General features: G+C 54.6%; 2 protein-coding genes and 1 long non-coding RNA gene across 6 annotated transcripts in view; 1 reads left to right on the top strand and 2 right to left on the bottom strand.

Moving 5' to 3' along the window:
• Positions 1–312: 312 nt before the first annotated feature.
• ADAMTS15 (ADAM metallopeptidase with thrombospondin type 1 motif 15) lies at positions 313–11814 on the top strand. Its single transcript, XM_003212676.4, has 8 exons — positions 313–1387; positions 5210–5342; positions 6111–6278; positions 6501–6784; positions 7109–7286; positions 7813–7994; positions 8519–8694; positions 9044–11814. Exons 1-8 carry the CDS (start codon positions 494–496, stop codon positions 9822–9824), a joined length of 2796 nt encoding a protein of 931 aa, XP_003212724.3. The 5' UTR covers positions 313–493; the 3' UTR covers positions 9825–11814.
• Positions 3261–12980, bottom strand: LOC146542753 (uncharacterized). The gene is made up of 4 exons (XR_014879679.1): positions 12812–12980; positions 6793–6872; positions 4812–6326; positions 3261–4676 (listed from the first exon to the last, which is right to left on the bottom strand). It is a non-coding gene; the product is annotated as an uncharacterized LOC146542753 (long non-coding RNA).
• Positions 12981–16527: 3547 nt separating this feature from the next.
• Positions 16528–21759, bottom strand: part of SNX19 (sorting nexin 19) — a 103385-nt gene continuing 98153 nt past the window's right edge. For all 4 annotated transcript variants that reach the window (XR_002121622.3, XR_014879675.1, XR_002121621.3 and 1 more), the window contains 2 exons: positions 21212–21263; positions 16528–16994 (listed from right to left, as the gene is read on the bottom strand). The gene's annotated coding sequence lies outside the window, so the exon portion shown is untranslated. The remainder of the gene's footprint in view (positions 16995–21211; positions 21264–21759) is intronic.

Here is a 21759-nt window from a genome sequence, read left to right on the forward strand (position 1 = left end):
CCAGCTCCCAGCCCGGACCCCGCTCAGCTCCCCGCGGTGCAGCAGCCTCCTTCAGCCCCGCGCCGAGCCGGCAGCATCCCCGCGGGTAGGCAAGGACCCCCCTCCAGTTCCGCAGCACGGAGCCGGGGCGCAAAGTCCGACTTCCTCCGTCCCCTCCCGCAGGCGCCGGGGGAAGGCGGCAGCGATTCCCGGGCGGAGCGCTCCTCTCCCGGCCCCGCTCCTCTCCCGGCCCCGCTCCGCTCCCGGCCCCCCGCACCGGAGTGGCTGCTGCGGGGCCAAGCCGCGCCCCGCTCCCCCCGGCCCCGCTGTATATAAAGGCGATGCGCCCCAGAAGGCAGGTAGCGGCGGGGCAGGCGGCTCGAGCGGCCGCTCCGCTCCCTCCAGCCGAGTTTTAGCAAAAAGAAGGAGGGACGGAGGAAGCAGCAGCAGCAGCAGCAGCAGCAGCAGCAGCAGGGACTGGCTCCTGCTTTCTCCCCCCATGTGAGCCGGGACGATGCTGCCGCTGCTGCTGCCGCTGCTGCTGGGCGCCCGCGCGCTGAGCGCACCCCCGGGGGACACGGCGGTGGTCACCCCGCTCCGCCTCGACCCCGATATCAACGGGCGGCCCTACTTCAGGCGCGGCCCCGCCGAGGCCGTGGTGTTCCAGCTGTCGGCTTTCGGGGAGGATTTCTACCTGCACCTCTCCCCCGACGCCGGATTCATCGCCCCCGCCTTCGCCGCGCACTACCTGGGCTCCGCGCCCGGTGCCTCCCGTCCCCATCACCTCCGCCACTGCTTCTACTCGGGGGATGTCAACGCCGACCGAGAGTCCTTCGCCGCTCTCAGCCTCTGCGGGGGGCTCCGGGGGGCTTTCGGCTATCGGGGAGCCGAGTACACCATCAGCCCGCTGCCGGGAGCGGAGCACGGCGGGGCTCACCGCCTGCAGCGCCGCAACGTCGCCCACCCGCTGGGTGCCTCCGCGTCGCGCTGCGCGGTGGGCTCCGGGCTCACCCCAGGGGTGCTGCAGGCTCTGGAGAAATACCGGGGGAGAGCGGCCGGGGGGAAGGCAGGAGGGAGAACCAAACGCTTTGCCTCCGTGCCCCGGTACGTGGAGACCTTGGTGGTGGCCGATGAGTCCATGGTGAAGTTCCACGGGGATGACTTGCAGCACTACCTGCTCACCCTCATGGCCACGGCCGCCCGCCTCTACAAGCATCCCAGCATCCGCAACCCCATCCAGATCTCCGTCGTCAAGTTCCTCCTCATCGGGCAGGACGACAAAGGGCCCAAGGTCACCAGCAACGCCGCCCTCACCCTCCGCAACTTCTGTGCCTGGCAGAAGAAGTGGAACAAAGTCAGCGACAAGCACCCCGAGTACTGGGACACCGCCATCCTCTTCACCAAGCAGGTGGGTGCGGGTCCTTGGGGAGGGGTGGACGACCCGGCAGGGCTGCCCTCCTCCCCTCCAGGTGTCCTGCACCCTGCCACCCCTCCTGTGTCCCCACCACCCTGGACCCCTCTCCCAAGGAGCTCGCTGTTTGGGTTGAATGGTTGGGAGGGAGCCAGCACTGCAGAAATCTGATGGGGGAGTGAGGCCAGGAGGTGCACAGAGGCAGGTTGTCCATGCACCCATGAAATGGCCATTCAGCCCCCCGTTGGCAGCCAGCTCTGTCATCCAAAATGCGGGGCCTGAGCAGGGCAGTGACACCTGCCAAGAAAAAGCCTCTCCCTGCTTCCTCTGAGTCATGCACGAGGTCTTCCTGAGAACCTGGAGCTTTCCTCTTTGCCCTGGCTGCTCCATGTGGACTGAATTCAGGGCTGGAAGGACAGCCAGCACTCAACCCAGGGAACAGAGCCTGCTGCATCCCTGCTGGGCTGCAAGGAGGCTTTGCTGTGCTGCCCTTGTTTCTTGCTAGAAATGTCACCATGATAAATAACCAGCAGCAGCAGCCCCCAGTTGCAGTAGGGAGGGAAAGAGGATGCACCCCTTTCAAGGGGACACAGTCACATTTCACCCCAAACACCGCGGGTTTGGCCAGCAGCGGCAATTTGCGTTTTCTCTTTCCCCTGTCCCTGCCCAAATGTCTTTGGATTAGGGACAGGTCAGGAACTCTGCTCAGCAATTCTGAGGCCATTCCCAAAACTTCTTTCCAAGTCAAGCACACGTGGGTGGGAAGGGCGTAGCTTCCAGCTCACTCAGCACGTGTTAGCAGCAGTGATGCTGTGTGGGACGTGAGACCCCGTCCCCAGCAGGGGCTGCATCCCTTGGCTGGGTGTAAATCTGCTGGAGCTGCTCCTGCCTGCACCAGCCAGCTGTGAAGGGGAGGAGGCAGCTCCATTGCTGGTGGAAGCCTGGTGAGGTCAGCGGAGCTGCACGTGGGACAGAGCTGGTCCCAGAGATCTGACAGCCTCTCCATCCTGCAGCATGCAGCATGGCCGGGCTGCATTTTTTACACATTGCTAAGCCATCCATTTTTGAAATCCCAAGGCAAGCTCCATGCAAAGGCACACGATCAAGGAGACATCTGCCTTCCTTGAATGCATCCATCTGTGGTCCCCTGACACCCCAGAGCTTATCTCCCTGCCAAAAAGCTGTTACATAAGACCCCGACTTAAGTTTCACTTCAAGCTCGGTTGATCGGCAGTTTCCAGTTGTGTCAACACGTTGCTGATGGATGGGACTGTACTGCCTGCACTCCCTGCGCCAGACCTCGGATTCGCCTTTGGGGAGCTCAGTGCTGCTCGGCTGGGTGGTGTGGATGTGCCGTGGGATTTTTGCCTTCCTACCTGAGCTCGTGCATGCTGGAAGAACTGCAGAGTACTCATCCTGCTGATGCCCTCCTGCCTCTTGGAAATGGTGTTGCAAATCACAGAGAAACGTTCGACCACAATTTTCATCATCCTCAACCTTGATGTCCACCAGCTGTAACAGCAAAGGTTTGCTGAGCCTGCCATCAGCTGAAGGGATATTGCACCAAAGGATGTCTCGCAGTAGCTTGGCATCATGGGGGAGTTTAGAAACCCAACAGTTTCAGCACTTTGAGGAGCTCACATTTTTGGGATTGCTTTGGACATGTGCACTGGGGAGCATCGACAGTTGCGAGAGCGCTTGTGTGATGGCCTTGGCCTCTGAGCATGCGAATGAAGGTAAAAGCCACAGGGATCCCCCTCTGCTGACCTGCAGATCATCTCGAGAAGCTTGCAAGAACAGCCTTTGGAAGGTGTCCAGGGATGAAGCTAGGGCTCCTGGTTTTATTTCTGGCCATCTGCACACAGAGGATATGTCAGGTGTCGATGCTTCAGTAGCCCTCTTCCCATCCTGGTGTTCGCCCAGGAGTTCCTTCCCAGCCCTCCTTCCATTCCCCTACTGCTGCTCCCATTCCCCTCCCTCAGCCTTGGAGATACATTTGAGGGGTTTTAGGACCCCTTCATTAGAGCTCAGAGCTGCTTCCCCTGGGGCTGTGGTTGGGTTCTGAGCCCAGGCAGGGGGGTGATGGAATGCCCCACGAAGAGCTGCTCCTTCCTGCAGCCCCACAGCCAGCAGGCGAGGCTGAGAATGAGAAGTGGGTCAGTGTGTCAGCGCAGGTGCTGGGCTGGGAGCCAACAGCTCTCTGTGCCGGCCAGGAAACAGGAACTCCTAAAAGAGCAATGAAAAGGGAGTGGCTGCTCCTCCTCACTTCCCCGGGGCACCCCCATCACCCCACATCACCTCCAAACCCACAGTGCTGGCACTGTTGCATCCTTCTCATGGCCAGGTGTAGCTCTGGACCTCATGCTGGCTGGGATGTGCTGGTTCCCACTATGGGATGGGGATACTGTGCATGAGACAGGACCTGGGATTCAGTGGGGTCCCAGTGGATGCGGAAAGCTGTTGTGAAGCAGAGTTGAAGCTGTTTATAAGACAGGGTTTTCCACCAGCCACAGCAGCCAGGATGGATTCTGGGCTCAGCTGTTGGAGCCTCCTCACCACCTCACAGCATCTTGCCAGCCCCACACCCCATGCCTCGGCTGTTCCTCTCCCACGAGAGCGGTCCTGTCTGCTTTTTGCAGCCCTACAGCTGCTGCTAAACCCATCTCAGCTCTGGCTGGGGCTCTCTGGTGTTCTTGGGGCCATTACCGATAGCTGAACCTGCCTGCATGGGAATGCCTTCAGCCTGGAAACCTTGCTGGAAATGTTGGCAGAGCCGCTCCTGTGAGGTTTCTAGCAACACAGGAACGTTGGCTGGCTGGGAGCTGAGCATGAATCACTCTTATTTATAGCATGGGAGCACCCGGAGAGTCCCTTACGTTTTCTTTTCATGTGGAAAGCTGCAGCGGTTCTCCCTGCCCTGTGCACAGCTGCCACTACAGCTCCGTGGGATGAAATACCCCAGGGGTGAAGCTGCAGGGATCCATTCACCCTGCTGCGATTGCAGATTGAGAAGAAATCACAGCACTGCCCATCCAGGAGAACACAGCAGTGGATGAGAGCAGGGTTTGGCTGAGCCCAGGATGGGCAGTGCTGCCTTTAGGGTTGGCGCAATATCGCTTGGAGAGGAGTGGAGGGATGAGAGCATCTGAGGTTAACTGCTGGGCTGTGGCACGTCCTCAACCAGCAGCTTTTGGTTTGCAGTAGCACCTGTGGGTGCTGGAGATGGCATCTTCCTGTGGTGCTGAGGTCTGGGCTGGCTCCTTGCATCAGCTGGGCTTGCTTGCTCCTGGAGAAACATCAGTTGTCACTGAGGACACAGGAGCATTTCCCTTAGCATGCTGGGCCTGCTCTGGGAGCTTCTTATCACTAGGAAATGGGGAGATGGTTCAGCTGTCAGCCAAGGCCAGGTCTTTCCACTGACCTGCCTGGGTCCAGACCTTGAGCTCACAGAAGGACGGAGCCAAGCTGGCTCCTCTGCGCCGAAATGGGCTCCACCCTGCCTGGAGGAAACGCTGACACTGAAGGCACAGGAGGATGCTGTGTGTAACAAAAGGGTCACATGCAAAAATGCCACTGAGTCACCGTCCCTGGAGGTGTTCCCGAACCACGGAGACGTGGCACTGAGGGACATGGTCAGTGGGCATGATGAATGATTTTGTGATTCTGTGTTTCCTCCGTTCCCTGGGGCTGCGTGGTCCCCATTCTCTGCAGCTGACACCCACCCAGCAAATCTGGGGCCGGATCCTCTGGGGGTAAAGGGGCTGCGGTGGGAATAGGGCCAAGTACCAACCCCAGGGTTAACCTCTTACTTCTCCACAGGACCTGTGCGGTGCCACCACCTGTGACACGCTGGGCATGGCCGACGTGGGCACCATGTGTGACCCCAAGCGCAGCTGCTCCGTCATTGAGGACGATGGGTTGCCCTCAGCTTTCACCACAGCCCACGAGCTGGGTAAGGCATGCGTGGGGGCTCTGCATGGGATGGGGTCCTCTGGGTCCCAGAACACTGGGGGGATGCAGTGCATCACAAACCCTGCATTTTTATGGAAATCACATTTTTTGTCTGAGTGCTGTGCTTGCAATGGAGGTGCTGCCCTGCCTCATGTCCTCATTGTCACCAAGCCTCATCCTCCAGCCCTGCTCAGTAATCAGGAGCAGCAGCAAAGTTCAAAATAGCCCCAGTTCAGCCTACGGAAGGCCAGACAATGACAGGCATCCGGAGTGGGGAAACTCCACCTCAGCTGAGGGGAGGAAAGGGCTGAGAAAGTGAAAGGCATCATTGCTGTGATTGCTGGGTTTCCAGAATTTGAGAATCCTGAAATAGCAGAGAGGGATGCTGAGGGCACACCTACGTCTGGAGACACTTGTGTGGTTCTGCAGGGTGAAGGATGAGCTCTGATCTCCTTTTCTTTGAGATTTCCTTTGACCTTACTCGCAAATGATGGCCATCCATGACATGGATGGGAAAGCATGTTGGAAAGGCTTGGGGTGCTGCTGTCAGGCTGGCTCACACGTGCCTGTCTTGCAGCTCCCAGCATCCATGTTCAGCCCAAGCCAGGGCTTTTGCAAGCTCTATGCTTCCCCAGGCAGCTCCTCCTCGAGCTGCCCACAGCCTTTGCAGTTGTTACAAGGAATACCATGCTCTGTGCCTCAGTTTCCCCCTGTCCACAGAGCAATGCCAAGTGGGGTTATTCACGTTGTCCCCCTTTCCATCTCCCAGGCCACGTCTTCAACATGCCCCATGACAACGTGAAGGCCTGTGAGGAGGTCTTTGGCCGGCTGAAGACCAACCACATGATGTCTCCCACCCTCATCCAGATCGACCGCGCCAACCCCTGGTCAGCCTGCAGTGCTGCCATCATCACCGACTTCCTTGACAGCGGCCATGGTGAGCTCTTCTTGTCCTCTTGTCCTCGTCCTCATGCTGTCCTTATCCCTGCGATGGGGACAGGCTGTTGGGGTAGGCAGCAAATTTCTCCTTGCTCTCCCAACGAATCGAGAAGGAAACAGAGAGCTGAGTGGTGTTTCAGTGGGGTGAGCTGGGGCTGAATGCGAGGTAGCTCCCAGTCCCATGAGGACTGGCTCAATGTTCCCCTCCCTGCTCCCTCAGGAGACTGCTTGCTGGACCAGCCCTCCAACCCCATCCCGCTGCCCGAGGACCTGCCAGGGACGAGTTACAGCCTGAACCAGCAGTGCGAGCTGGCCTTCGGTGTGGGCTCCAAGCCCTGCCCCTACATGCAGTACTGTGCCAAGCTCTGGTGCACCGGCAAAGCACGCGGGCAGATCGTGTGCCAGACACGGCACTTCCCCTGGGCTGATGGCACCGGATGTGGGGAGGGACGCTTCTGCCTGAAAGGTGCCTGCGTGGAGAGGCACAACGTCAGCAAGTACAGGGTGAGTACCTGCGAGTCTGAAAATGCCCTGTGGACGATCCTTTGGCACTTCTGCATGGGTGCTGGCTGAGCAGTCCCCAGTAGGGATCCTACAAAGGGATAATAATGGAGGAAGGTGAGGAGAGAGAACAGGGATAGACAGTGCAAGCAGGCTGGATGCTGCTGTGCTGCTCTGCCCATCCCATAGAAGATCTAGGATAGGCAAGCCCGCAGGTTTTGCTTGCAAATGCAGCTAGCAAAGGGATAGCTTTGAGTCCAGAGAGGGACAGAGATGGAAGCCATGAGGGAAGGGGACAGCAGATGACGCCGTGCCATGTCCCTGCAGGTGGATGGCAGCTGGGCCAAGTGGGCGCCCTATGGCACGTGCTCACGGACGTGCGGCGGTGGGGTGCAGCTGGCCAAGCGTGAATGCACCAACCCTGTGCCTGCCAACGGGGGCTCCTACTGCGAGGGTGTCCGCGTCAAGTACCGCTCCTGCAACCTGGAGCCCTGCTCGGCTGCAGGTAAGGGCAAAAGTTGCCAAAGTTCATGACCCGTCATCAAAAGGCGCTGAGCCAAAGAGAAGCCCAGCTTCTTGCGTGTGTTGGTGCCTGTGAGCTGAGCGGGATGAGCTGATTGCAGCTGTGAGTCCTCTGCTCAACCCGCTGCAGAGGCACTGCTTGCATCTCCAAACCAGCTGAATTCCGGCAGAGCTGAGCCTCCAGCACACCAAAACCCCAGACTTGCCACAGCTCTTCGGGTGGGGTGGAGGAGAGCCAATCTCCAAATGTCAAGTTCTTTGATTGTTTCAAAGCGCTTGGAAACACGGTGGAAACATGCCCTTAAATGTGCCCCCTGCAAATGTCAGAGGTGACCTCGCCATTTGCAGTTCCCTGGCATCCCTGTGTCACTGCATTGTGCAAGGAGCAAAATGCTTCAGAGTTGCTGCGCTGAGGCTGCGGGCTTTGCGTGGCCGACCTTCACATGCAATAACACCTGCCCTAGGGCAGTGGTCTGTGTCCCATCTGATGCACACTGTGTTCCTTACAGTGCCGGGAAAGAGCTTCCGAGAAGAGCAGTGTGAAGCATTCAATGGCTACGGCCATAGCACCAACCGCCTCACTGCCTCCGTCTCCTGGGTTCCCAAATACTCTGGTGTCTCACCCCGGGACAAATGCAAGCTCATCTGCCGGGCAAATGGCACAGGGTACTTCTATGTGCTGGCACCCAAGGTTTGTGAGGGCTGGGGGGGCTGCAGGAGGACTCCAGTGCATGAAGCAATTGTCTGTGCTTGGTGGACAGATGGATTTTTGTGGGTTAGAAAAGATGAGAATCCATCGGGCTGGGCTGAATCAGCGCGTGTTCATCCACTTATTTTCTTCAGGGATAGATTGGGTTCATGGAGGGTCTTCCTCTTCCTCTGGGTTCATAGAACTGCCTGTAGGGTATGCCTATGGTCCTGCTGAGAGGCTGGAGCAGAGGATGATAATTATTGCACTGAGGAAGTGGCTCACTTCCTGGACTGGAGCCTTTGCATTAGTATAAAGACAGTGATGTAGCAGAAGCAGGAAGCAGTGCTGCATGGCTCTTCTCAGTGACCTCAGAATGCCCAATTGCAAAGCAGAGAGTGAGCAAAGTGTAACATGGTGCATGCCAGCACCTCCTGAGGTCCTGCTGGGCTGATGCTGAGTGGCTGCAGTGGGATGACTGTGGGGTGATGCAGGGTACAGCTGTTGTCTTACTTGCTCTCCTGCAGGTCGTGGATGGCACCCCGTGCTCCCCAGACTCCACCTCGGTCTGCGTCCAGGGCAAATGCATCAAAGCAGGCTGTGATGGGAAGCTGGGCTCCAAGAAGAAATTTGACAAGTGCAGTGTATGTGGAGGAGATAACAAGAGCTGCAAGAAGGTCTCAGGCTTATTCACCAAACCCATGTAAGTGCTGGGTGACCACGTGCGAGTTCTTCTCTGCCATGGGGTGGACACAAGCAGGTGGTGGGGATGGTGACGATCAGATTCTCCCAAGTGCCTGCTCTGAAGTAGTAGTGCATGTTAACAAGCAAATGGCTTCTGGTGATGGAGCCAGCTCTGGCACAGCCACACTGCTGAGCTTCTCATGTCTGGGTGAGCACAGCCTAGGTGAAACTCAGCGTGCAGAAATAACTCTCCATGGGATGGAGGAGATAAGCTTAGGGTTGGAACTGCTGCCATCGCAGCGGGTGGGAGATGGGGACGCCTGCAGCTCCGTGCCTAATGGCTCATCCTGCCTGCTTCCTCCTTCCAGGCACGGCTACAACTTTGTGGTGGTGATCCCCGCCGGAGCTTCCAACATCGACATCCGCCAGCGGGGCTACAAGGGGCTGATCAGCGACGACAACTACCTGGCACTGAAGAACGGGCAGGGCAAGTACCTGCTGAACGGGCACTTCATCGTCTCGGCCGTGGAGCGGGACCTGATGGTGAAGGGCAGCGTGCTGCGCTACAGCGGCACCGGCACCGCTGTTGAGAGCCTGCAAGCCTTCAAACCCATCCAGGAGCCCTTGACTTTGGAGGTGCTCTCCGTGGGGAAGATGACCCCTCCCCGGGTGCGCTACTCCTTCTACCTCCCCAAGGAGAGCAAGGATGACAAAACCTCCTACAAGAAGGAGGGCAAAGCTCCTCCGGATCTCAACAACAGCGTCCTCAGCTTGTCCAACCGCTTGGATGGGGGCAGGCCGACCTACAAGCGTCCCTCCTACAAGTGGGCGGCGGGCGGCTGGGAGGCGTGCTCTGTCACCTGTGGCAGTGGGCTGCAGAAGCGAGCGGTGGCTTGCCATGACTCCTATGGCCACCCAGCCTCCGAGTGCGAGGCTGCCCAAAGGCCGGCCGAGGTGCGGTCGTGCGGGGAGCCCTGCCCAGCCTGGGAAGCGGGACCGTGGGCTCCTTGCTCCAAGAGCTGTGGGAGAGGCTTCAAGAGGAGGATGCTGAAGTGCGTGGCCTCCGGTGGGAGACTGCTGCCCAGGGAGAGTTGCAGTTTTCGGAGGAAGCCGCAGGAGCTGGATTTCTGCACCTTGAGGCCATGCTGAGCTGTGCCAGTGAGGATGAACATGGTGTTTCTCAGGCAGTGGCCATGGGTTGGGAGAAGGGAAGATGTCCATAGCACATATCAAATGAGGGTAAAAAAGGGAAATCAAGCAAACAAAAAATAAAGGGACCTGGGTGCGGGGAAGGGCACACAACCAGGTGATGGGAGGGCTTTCACCGAGCAGGTTGCTCGGAGGTGAGCAGGAGCCAACCTACCTCGAAGCTGCCACACACACAGGGACCCATGGCTGGGAGACGGAGGACAGACAAACGGAAATCACTGGCAGGATGGCCCCGAGGACACACAGAGGGGACACCCCCGCCTGGCACAGCCAACGCCTGCCCCATCTTCCCAGGGCCAAGCCTACCTCTCCCTTCCTTGATTTTCTGCGTGGGACCAAGTGGATTTACCTACACGATGATGGCAAGTTGTACTGCCCAACAGGGTGCTGGGTTTTGTAGGGACTGTTACCTTCAGGGCTTGCAAGCAGTGACTTCTCAGCTGTGCATGCCAATGGGGATCCCAAGTGCCAGGCTGGGAGGTGGTGGCTTGATTCTCACTTTCTCCTCATGTTTATGATCTGACCAGTGTATACTTTATGGTGCTTAACTCTGTGTTATTTAACATGCTCCCTGTGCTGGATGCAAACCTGGCATGGAGGGAATAGCATTGCTTCCAGCAGAGCCCCTCCTGGGGCTGAGGTTTTCCTATGGTGCTTTGGGGAGGCTGAGACTGGCTCTTGGCTAAATGGGCGCCCAGAGCACAGCCAGACGCTCATTTACACCCTGGTGCAGGGAAGGGTGTAAAGCTCTTTGGGACTAAAAGGGATCACAATGGAGGTGCAATGTGAGCCGTAATTGCAGAAATAACCAACTGTACTGTAGCATCATGGTGCGGTGCCTGGGAGCATCCCTGCCTGTTGCTGGTGCTTGACTCTGCTCTGGAAATGGTGCTCACAGGGCCAGCATGCCATGCCCAGGCACTCTGCTGCCTGCTCCACTCCAAGCTTCAGGGTTATTTGGGGCTGTTCTGATCCTCCTGCTCCTGCAGAGCATCCACAACCAGCTGCATCCTCCTGGGTTTTGTGCTAGGGCTCATTCCATACCTCTGCAGTGTCTGGAGGCTGTCTTACCTCACCACAACCCTGCCACATACTTTCCCCCATAAGCCTCCTGCTCAGATCAAACCATCAAGGATCATTTCACATTTTGCTTTTCCACTGATGAAGTTCCCTTGGAAGGAGCTTGCTATGGACCTCTCGACCAAGATATGTCACTATTGGGAAGAGCAGAAGGGTCGACCCCAACTTTTGGGTAGGCTGCTGTCTCAGCAGTGAGATGCTTGGAGTCTGCTCAGCACACGTGGAAGCTCTTCATGCTCCACCAAGCCTCCAGCAGTGGTCAGCTGTGCACGTGGTCAGAAGGGTCCCAAGGAACAGCACAAACGTTCTTGTGGAGACCTTTCCCACCAGCTTAGCACATTTCTCGTGATACTGTTTGCAGACCCACCCTCCTAGATTTGTGTAATGCCTTTTTGAGCACAATAATATTTCTAGTCTCCACGATGCTTGATAGAGCCAGGAGCAGATGTTGTGGTTGCTTTGCACAGCGGGGACGGGATTTAATGTTCTAGGAAATCCCTTCCAGGTCTACATTCCCATGAACGCATCATCCATTTTCTGGACAGTTTTCCTGCGTAGCCGAGCCTGCAGTGCTTTCGTTTGGGGACAGAGCTCCAAGGAGCTGCCCTTTGCATCTTGCCATCAAATCGATGGTTTCCAAGCCACCGAGAAACTGTCATCCTTGTCCGATGGGGGGGAAGGATGGGGTGGGAGGGACTTCTTGAGTGCAGTTCTTTTGCCAAGTGTGCAGCAAAAGGATGGAGATGCCTATTGTACTGGCTGCTTTGTGTATACCATGTATACTAAACATCGATCTCTGCTGTTTGTGCATCAATAGCAAACCTGAAATAAAACCGTATTTAAAGATCCACCTTGCTCCAGGGGGCTGTGTTTGTGCCCATGTTGCTTGGGTGGCGTTGGCAGAGTATATCCTGGCTTATTGCAGCCCCAGCTCATTAACTGAAGGAAAAAACCTGGAAGGTCCAAACACATTATTCTGACTATTATGGCAATTTGTCTTGCTTCTGCTGTAGAATTTGTAGTTGGCAAAACAAAAAAACAACTATCATGTTGGATGAATCCATGCAACGGCAGGACTCGCCTGCACCTGGGAGTGATTGCAGCGAGGCTGTGCCACGAGGCTGGTTTGCTTTAACCTGGAATCGGGATATTCTTCAGTAAAAATCACAGCAATACAGAATATAGAGTTAAGTGGATGAATGCAAACTGGAACAGTGCTCTCACATCCTGGAACAACTGTGTCCGCGCATACCGCGAGCTGGGAGTACCCATTCCCGACGTGCTCCTCTGGCGTCATTCATTCCGTCCATGGAGCAAAGCAGGAGCCTCTTTCCCACCACCTCCAGTGGGCCCAGGGAAGGCTGGGGGTTGCTAGGTGCTTACAAAACACTCAGCAGCTCCCAGCCCTCCTCTCGCTCCGTCAGGGCCAGCGGTGAGATAAGGCACTGCCTGCTAATGGGCCACGTCTGCTGGGGGATGCCTGATGTCACTGCCTCAGCTTTTATTTCCCCCTGAACAATTGCAACTTTCTGTGCAGCTATGCTGTAACACTCTGGCAGTTTTTATGAGTTTTTTTTTTTGCATAAGGCAGAGCACATTTCCAATACCAAAGAAAAGCACAACAGCCCTGACTGAACACCTTCCCCTCTGCAGCCCGGTGACAGACAGCTCTGCCTCACCCCATAAGAAGCTCAGTTTCAGCCCCGAGAAATCCCACACTGCAGCAGCTCCAACTGCACACAGCTTTATTAGCAACAGAGGGCTTGCACTTCCGGGGCTCAGTGATAGCCATACGTAACCTGAACAAATCACCCAGAGATAAAAACGTGCACAAAGGAAACATTTACCTGGGAGGGAAGGAAGAAGCCAAGTGCTGATGCCAGAACCCCAGTTCAAAGGAAAGGTCTGTGTTTAGCCAAGTTGTGGTCTGTTTGCTCAGGGCTCTGCATTGCTGGGAAGGCTGCAATTTCTTAACGGCTCAGGGATAAGGGCAGGCACCTGGAGCGGGGTGGGGACACAGGTGAGTTCCTGGGAAGGGAGGAGCAAAGCTGCAGCAGTGTGGAAGTATGGGGTGGCAGACATGGGGATGCAGGGCACATTGCTTGTTCCAAACTGCTGGGATAGCTGCATTTGGTTTCCCCCATTATTTTAGCCTTCCACCCACTTTCTTTGTTCCTGTATGCTTCCCCAGACATCAGCTTTTGGAGAAAGGCGCTGGGTTGGGCAAGATTCTGCTCTCACCCACCGTACCTTTCCTTACAAACAGGAAGAGCAAAAAGCATGAAAATGGAATGGCATAGCTGGTATTCACAAAGAGACATTCAGAGCTTCGGCCTCATAGCAGCACCTGCATTGCAAGTCATGCTCCTTACACGATGTCACACACTGTGGTCTTGCTGGGCAGGAGGGTCCTATGGTGCCCCAAAGCTGCCCCTCATTGAGCCCAGGCACTGAGGATCCCTTTGGAGGAGGGAACACTCCCTTTCTGTTATCATTGCCCTTATTGTTGTTCTTTCTTTCTGCCTGGAGACAAAAGCACCACCAGACATACTGGGAACAAACAGTGCTAATGGGGAACACGTGGCCCAGCCAGCAGCAATGCTCACGTGAAAATACTGATGTGGAGCAGCGATGGGGCACAAAAATGCATTTCTATGCCAGGATAATTGATTCCCCCTTTGCCACTATAGGCTGCCGGTCACTTGCAGCAGACTAAACTTCCCCCCATCATCTTCCCCAGCCAGTAAACTAACACGTTCCCACAAGAATCCATGTGAGTTTTGTTTTTTTTCCCCTGTATTTTTTCTAATTATACAACTCAACCAGCGCCAAAATCTGTCCGGCCAACTCGAATCTGGCAGCAGAGCTCATGCACACAGGGCCAAGAGAATCACCTCCTTGCTGAAGGGCAGCAGGTTGGGAATGTACCGAGACAAAGCTCTTTGCAAGGCTCCAAATGGAAATTTCTATGCATGCATACACCTCCAGAGGAAGGTTGGCATCGGCTGCCCATGTCAGCACTGTGCGTGGAGGTGAGGGCATGAGCTGAGCCCATCAGGTGGCTGCTAATGACTGCAGCCCTTAGCTAGGAAAAGCACCTGGAAATGGCAGCATGGGGCAGCGGTATGAGCCCCTAGCCCCTCCTGGGGACAGTGCTGTTGGGTTTGGTGTAATTAATATCGAGTTCAGCCTGGGGGACAGAAGGGCTCCCAAAGGGTTATTTAATGTGGCTTGATTATTTATTTTTTTAAGTGTTGTATTTTCCCCTTTGTAAATGAATTTAGCTCTGGGGAGAGGTGTTGGATTGGCAGCTCTGGAAATACAAGCTCTGAAGGGCAGATGGTTTGGAGTCCTGCAAGTAACAGCACTGCATATGATACAGGCATGAGGGCAATTACTCGCAGTGACAGTAACAGCTGCTGTGTGCTCTGCACTCATGGATATTGCTGTGAGAAAGCAAAGCACGCTGCCCCTGGCCACCAGGCACTTGGGGACACTTCTCAGTGTCCCTGCACTGCTTTGGTCTTTTATGCAATGCCATATTGTTTGCACCGTATTCCAAGTGCAGTGTCCAGGCTCCAAATAGCAGAAACACGTGTTGGCAAGATCCTGGTCACTGCAGGGACTCAATGACATGTGCGGTCCAGAAGCAGCCCCATGTGCTCTGTGGATGTGGTCAGAACATCTGGAGTGGGGATGGAGGGGAAAGTGCAGTGAGGTATGGTGATCTACATGGGCATCTTGCACACCCAGGGAGTTTGGGAAAAGCCAGCATCACCATGCTCTGAGTGAAATTTCCTGCAGACACTCAGGGTCAGGGCTCTGAGCACCTCATGGAGCTGTGGGTGTCCCTGTTCAGTGCAGAAGAGATGGACTGGATGGCCTGGAAAGGTTCCTTCCAACACAAACCATTCTATGACTCCATGGTTCTATGAAAGTAGGGCGTCCAAAGGCTTCGTCCACCTGTGGGCTCCCTCCGGATTTAGGAGGAGGTGATGGGTTTTGGGGTATCACCATAGTGAGGCAGTGCCTTGATCGGGGCAGTCCCAAGGTGCCCATTAACCCCTGCCTTCAGCACTTACTTTTGAGGTGAGGAAAAACAACCACAGAGGGAAACAGGCACTGAAAGACAAGGAGAACCTGGATGGTGCTGTTTTATCCCAAAGGCAGAGAAAAGGAAACAGGCAAAGGAATGAAAACAAGGGAAACCTCAAGAGGGAGACGTGCTTGGCAGCCCCTACTGCCTCGCTCTGCAAACACAGAGCAGCTGTTATCCCACCTGGACCTGGATGTTGGCTTCTCTGCATCCCTGGAGCATCACGGAGGAGTGGAGATGCTCCACCAGTGCTCAGGGCACAGGTAATGCACAGCCCTGAGGGGTGATGGGGAGAAAGGAAAACACTTTTATGTTGTTCAGAGTGAGCTCTTTCTTTCTTTATTTTAATTTTCGGTTGTATGAAGCTGTGGGGAATGTGCTTCTTTTTGAAAAGGAATTCTGTGGGTTGTTCCCTTTTTCTCTGTGAGCTACATCACCAGTTTTGGGGTTTTTCAGGGCCAAACTGCGTGTGCCATCACCCCCGTGCTCAGCAGAAATCACCAACCCATCACCCCGAGTTCCCATTGCCCTCGCTGGCTCTGTTTTTAATGCATCACATGGGAAAGCAGAGCTGGTCATTTGGCCCCACTGGTGGCGTTGGGTTTTTCTTTGTGGTTTAAGGCCAAGCTAAAGGGCAAAGGGATCTGGGAAACGAGTGTTGCTTTGGGGTGGGCGCTGGCTCTGGGTAATCCCTAATACCACAGCATGTGGAGAAATCCTGGCTTTGGGACACCACAAACACCATCAGTCCATGTCAGCGTAGCGGGGCGGAAACAAAATAGGGGGAATTTGCTTCAAAGGAGGGGAAGAAGCACGAGGCAAGGTTTGAATTGCAGGGGCTGTGTGTGAAGGAGAACAGAGCTGGTGAAAATGAAGGGAAACACTCAAACCCCTCCATCCGTGGGAAAAGATGGGGTGGACGCAGCCCCTCTGGGGGACAACCTAAAATCTGGGGGCTGCCTGCAATGGAATGGTTCCTATTTGTCTCTGGAAAAGCGACGTCTGCTCCAATTAGCGCGTTGCGTGCGCGTGCGTGTGCGGGGGAGGAGATGTTTTTGTTTCCTTTTAGGAGGAAAGAAACGAATTAATAATACTAACAACAACAACAACAACAAAAAAGCACGGAACGAGCTCTGTTGCAAAGCCAGAGTGCTGTGTCAGAGAGACCGGGATCCAAATGGTTTCTCTGAACCCTCCAAGAGGAACGGAGCATCCAACACGGCTGGAAAACGGAGCACTACCTCCTAAAGCTGCCCTGGGGGAGTCCTTCAGTTGTTGAGGATGATTTTACAACTCCCTGCAGCTGGGAGTTCAGGAGGAGATGCCGATGGGGGCTCTGGAAGGGTTAAAACCATTCTGCCTGTTTGCATTGTTCCTTCTTAATATCGCCCTTGAATAAACAAACAGGCGAATCCCACCCTCTCCCCGGAGACTCTTACTTGGCTTGTTTCAGAGAACAAATGATAATTATTTGCCTTTATTTATTTATTTATTTAAAATTTCATTGTCTCCTTTCGGCAGCCAAATTGAGGAAACCGAGCGACAAAATGAACAAGGAAAGCCGTAAACTCGAATTAAACAAATCACTGATAAGCCCAGAGCAGAAAGGAGATAAAAACCCGATGACATTCCCCTCGTGGCACAGAGGCTGGAGATGTTGATAAAGCGCAGGGAGATGGATGGATGCAGCCAATGGATGCCAGTAGGTTAGGAGATGCAGACACAGCCGTGTCCTCCTTGTTCTAGACATTAGGACTGGCTTTTTGGGGATATGTCAGGAAAATGTCAGATAGATCAGGATGCTTGCAAGAAACTCCATTGCTTTGCTGTACCAGAGACTGGCTGGCTGCAGGGAATACGCAAAGCACTTCGCATCCTCAGGATTCAGTCCTTCGTCTGCTCCTCTGCTTCTTTCCAAGGATCAGTTTCAGTTTCTGTGGATGAGAGCAGTGCTGCATCACACAGCTGCCCAGGAGGTGGGAGGAGGGGTGACCATCCCTGGGGGTGTTGCAGAGCTGTGGGGATGTGGCACTGAGGGATGTGGGCAGTGGGCGCACTGGGTTGGGCTGCGTTTGGGATGAAACAAAAAGAGTAAAGGAGAGGTGGTGCTGTTGTGGATGTGATGGCATTCATGTGGTTGGAGCTGCACTGAGCACCTCCCACACCTCAGCAAAGAGACTCCACGTTTTCCTTCTTTGGGAATGGGATTTGTGTGCCTTTCCTCTAATCTCCTATCTGAGAGCTCCTCTCAGATAATGAAAGACTTCCCCCTGCATCAGGACTGCTGCTTTGTGCATTAAAAACTGCCCCTCAAGGAATCCCACGGCCATAACAAAGCCATTTGCGAAGATAACATTAGTTCAGCATTGAGGCTGCTCATGGCACGCTCAGAGGAAGCACTCAGGTGGCTTCTGTGGCCCTGACCAAATCCCCACTGCATCCACAGACCAAAGGGACCACCTGGCACGTCCTATGGATGCCTTAAGTCACATACTGGGTTGATCTGGGAAAATCACTTCTAGACATGCCTAATGGAGGGAGAAAGCAGAGCACAAGTTTGTGCCCTTTTGCACTGATGGCAGTGGGATGCTTTCACAGCAAGAGGGATTTGGGGACAGGATGGTGGGAAGAGCTGCTACCGTTGGATGGGGCTTGCATCACGCAGGGGAAGGGAGAAGGAAAACAGGAGTCTGGAATCAGGGTGAAATTCCTCCTGGCTCTCTGCTTTGTTCAGAAATAAAAATATCCCAAATAGCCTGAGAATGAGGCTGCTCAGCAGATGGTACTTTGCCCCTTTTGGGATGCTTTCTATCTTTGCAGCTGGGAATCCATCATGGGAATCTGATCCCAGGAGGCTGCAGAACTGCAGGCCCAGGAGCTTGGGTAGCTTGGGAAATTTGCAGTTGTGCCCTGCCCTGAACCTTGGATGTGAGCCCAGCTCTGATCTTGCTCCATCTGAGTGCCACTGAGCCCCTTCCCCAGGCTGCAACTCCCCAGCCAGCCAAGCTCTGCAAAGCCACCCCAGGTCCCACAGTCTCTTTCTGTCCCAAACCATATTCCAGTCCCCAGCTTCTTTGGAGGACTGCAGCATCCAAGCACGCACCATATGTGCTCTCATCAAAGCATTTCCCAGTTTCCTTTCCCAGCACTGGTGGCTTCCTCCAGCCTTTTCTTGGCTGTCCCCATTCCTGGGGACATCTTGTACTCAGAACACTCCATGGATGAATTTTCCATGAATTTTTAGGAACACTTGGTGAGAAGTGCAGTGATCCTGTGACCAAACCTGGGAGCAGATGTTGGAGAGATGCATTTTGGTGCTCACCACTCACCTGCTCAGCATCTCCTGCACTGCATTTGGGAGCAGGAGCAACAGGGACAAGATTTTTTCAGAGCTATGTGACACTGTGGGAAAGCCAGCTGAGCTCTGAACAGCTTCTTCCTTTGGGTTTCCTTTGAAAGTTACTCCCAGTTTAGCACCTGCTTTGCAGAGCTGTGCCTGCAATGGCGCCTGAGCCCAGAAATCAGGGTGTGATTTGGGGTTGTGCTGTAGGCTGCAAAGGATGGAGAGGAAAGCTGCATCCCTTGGGATGCTCTCAAGTGCTCAAATGGTTTGTGTTTACAAGAGCTAAAAATATTTCCTCGGGGAGGGAGAGGGGACAAAAGGTCTGTTTGCTCTGTTATCACTTATAGGCTCTGTTTTGGAACGAGGCTTAAATAGAAATAACACGGTATTAAAGGTTAAGTAAAACACAATCAAGCAGCATCCCTGTGTGGCACAGGGCAGCTGGGATGAGCAAAGCTTCTGCATGGGCCTGGGGACAAAATAGGGATGGGGATCCCAGCCCTCAGAGCTGCCACGCATCCCACGGCCATGCTGGTACCTTGCTCAGCAATGCAAACTGCAGCTGGGCCAGGACTTTCCTGATTCAGCTCTTCTCCCCCCCGAACTCAGCTGGAAAATAGGAATCTAGGGACACTGCCCATGGGAAGAGGTTCTGATGGATGCTCTGGGAGCAAGGGGCTGGGGTATCCTCCAGATGGGTCACATCTCCCACGGTGAGCTCAGGGGTTGCAGCAGGGTGAGAGGGGGGCAGCGCTGCTCAAGCTTTATTTTTAAAGGGCATTCTGTTTCCAGTGTGAAAAGGGAATAAATCAACGACTCTCATCGTCCTGAGAAAGGCATGTCTGTGCCCCTGCACCACGAGACCCTTGTGTTGCCCCCTGTGACACTGCGTTGGTGATGCACCAACAGACACAGGCTGGGCATTGTGCAATGTGTTCCCAACAGCCCAGCAGTGCCCAGCCACGCTGCAGAGCGTCAGCACGGCCCTCCCAGTGCCATGAGCCCCTTGGGCAATCAATGGGACATTGTCTGGGGAGAGCTCTGGGTGACATACAGCAGAGTGGAACGGTGGCACAGAGGTCAGGAACGTGAGGATGGTCCAAGTGCCTTTCCCCTGTGCTCATTAATTCTATACATTTTGCATAAATTCCAGCACAACGAGGAATTTGGGAGTGCTACCAACCCATCTGCTTTGAACCGGCACTCTGGTTTGCAGGAAGGAATGTTACTGGGAACAACTCCGTGCCTAAATTTGGGTCTGATCCAAATCTTGCTGCTTCACCCTTCTTTCTGCCTTGAGCTGAGACCAAACCTGGGACTGAGAAGAAACTTGGGAAAGAGAAGAAAGAGAAGAAAGTTGAGCAACCTGGGGCTGCATTCACATCTGAGCCTCCCAGCTTACCCCAATGCTTCCAGCCCCTTGCAGATGGATGGGCAGTGCTGGTGATGGAGGAGACAGAGCCAGATCCTGGCTGGGGAGGTTAGAAAACGAACTTGTAAATGGAGAAAGTGATGAGCACACAGGGATGCCTTTCCAACAGCCAAGAGCAGGAGAAATCTGCAGCTGACACCCATCTTGGAGAGTCGTGGGTCTCCTGATGGGCTGAGGGACCATCTGGTGAAAGGATGGGGTCTTTAGTAGATGCCCGAGGCAGCAAGAAGACAACACAGGGACTGAGTGGCTCTGCTTTCCAATTCCTGCTTTGTGCACAGGGTTTGACTTTCCCAGCTTGAATTCCTCATGTCTATTCAGACCATGTCTGACTTCCATCCCAGGCACGTCTGTGCGGCTGCTCAGGGAAAACAAAGCTGGGAGGATGGAGATAACATTGCTGATGTTGGAAATCTGTGTATCCCCTCGGTGCTGGGAGATACCTACAGCAAGTAGGGAGCTTTCTATGAAAAATCACAGGTTTTGCTAAGGCTCTCAGGAAAACACTGCTCTCCTGCCAACCTCACATCGCATCAGTGCTTTGTGGACAAGATCTCCCTCTGTGCCCTGCACGGATGGATGTGTTTTTGCCTTGGCCCCACTAAACAGCCATGAGTCAGCTAATCCAAACCAAACAGCACAGGGAGCGGGAGGTCAGCCCAGTGCATGGCTGTGAACTCAGAAACAGCACCTCGAGCAGAACCAGGGATAAAATCACAGCATCATGAGCAGGGCAGTGCTGGGTGTCAGCGAGGACTGGTGCCAGGTCAGGGAGCACCCAGTGTGACACTGGGAGGTGGTGACTTTTCCCATCCCCTCTGCAACCTTTCTTTGCAGATGCTTCCCACCAAGAAGCCTCTGCATTCACTTCACCACTGCCTTCTTGTTGCATCCCTCTTACTTTTGGGGTCGTTTTCACCCCGGTTTTGCTGGCTCCCCTTTCTTTCTTACCCTTCTCTCCTCCAAAAGCATCCCTTGGACACGCTTGCGCAGAGAAAAAAATCCTTCCAGCCAGCTGCCAGCTCTGCCTTTGGCCTCTTGCTCCGGTTTCATGTTTGACTCTAATCCCACAATTTATACAGCAGAGCCCTGGGCCAAACCCAGTCTCAGGAATCTGCCAGAAACCTCAGCTTTTCCTAAGCTCTATAAACAGTTTCCTGCCTCCATCCCTGCACCTGCTGCCCATGTTGTGCTGCTGGCCAGGGATGCTGGTGGCATCACGAGGATGGTTGTACCCTGGGGATGGTGGTACCTTGGGATGATGGTACCCTCAGGAGGGACAGGATGGCCAGGGGTGCTGCTCTGCTGGATGGGATGCCCTGTGCTGCATCCCCTTTGCTCTGCTTGGCAATATCCGAGGGCTGTGAAACACTCACCCAAAGCCTGAGCAGTGAAAGAGTTCGATTCCTCAGAGCATCTCAAGGCAACCTGGGAGAAAGCAGACAAGGAGTTAGGGGAGGCAGGGACAAGGAGAGATGTGTAGGTGTCCCAGACACCAGCAATGGCTGCTGGTGTGCAATACAATCTTTTGAAGTGGAGCTGCAATGTATTTCTTCATGTTATTTTCCCTCCCCTATGTTTTCAGAACATCTAAAATCCCAGGGATGCAAACAAGCAGCAGGAGTGGGGCCTGGGGAAAGCACAGGGTGGGGAGATCTCTTCTTATTGTGCTTTTAAAACCCAGTGAGGACACTGCAAATTACGGAGCACCATCTGCTGGCACCTTATTTATTGTCTGCTTCTTTCCTTGTGATGCAGCACTGGGGCAGCACTGAAGCAGCTGGGGGCATTATACAAGGGTGAACCCAAAGCACGGTGAGAGGTGAGATGAAAAAACCAGTGGGCAGAACGTGCTGGGTAAATGCACAAAGGCAAAATCCCACTCGCTCCATTGAGGGCAGGACTTCACCCATAAACCTCATCC

This window comes from Meleagris gallopavo, chromosome 26, assembly GCF_905368555.1.
Source record: "Meleagris gallopavo chromosome 26, MGAL_WU_HG_1.1, whole genome shotgun sequence".
NCBI lineage: Eukaryota > Metazoa > Chordata > Aves > Galliformes > Phasianidae > Meleagris > Meleagris gallopavo.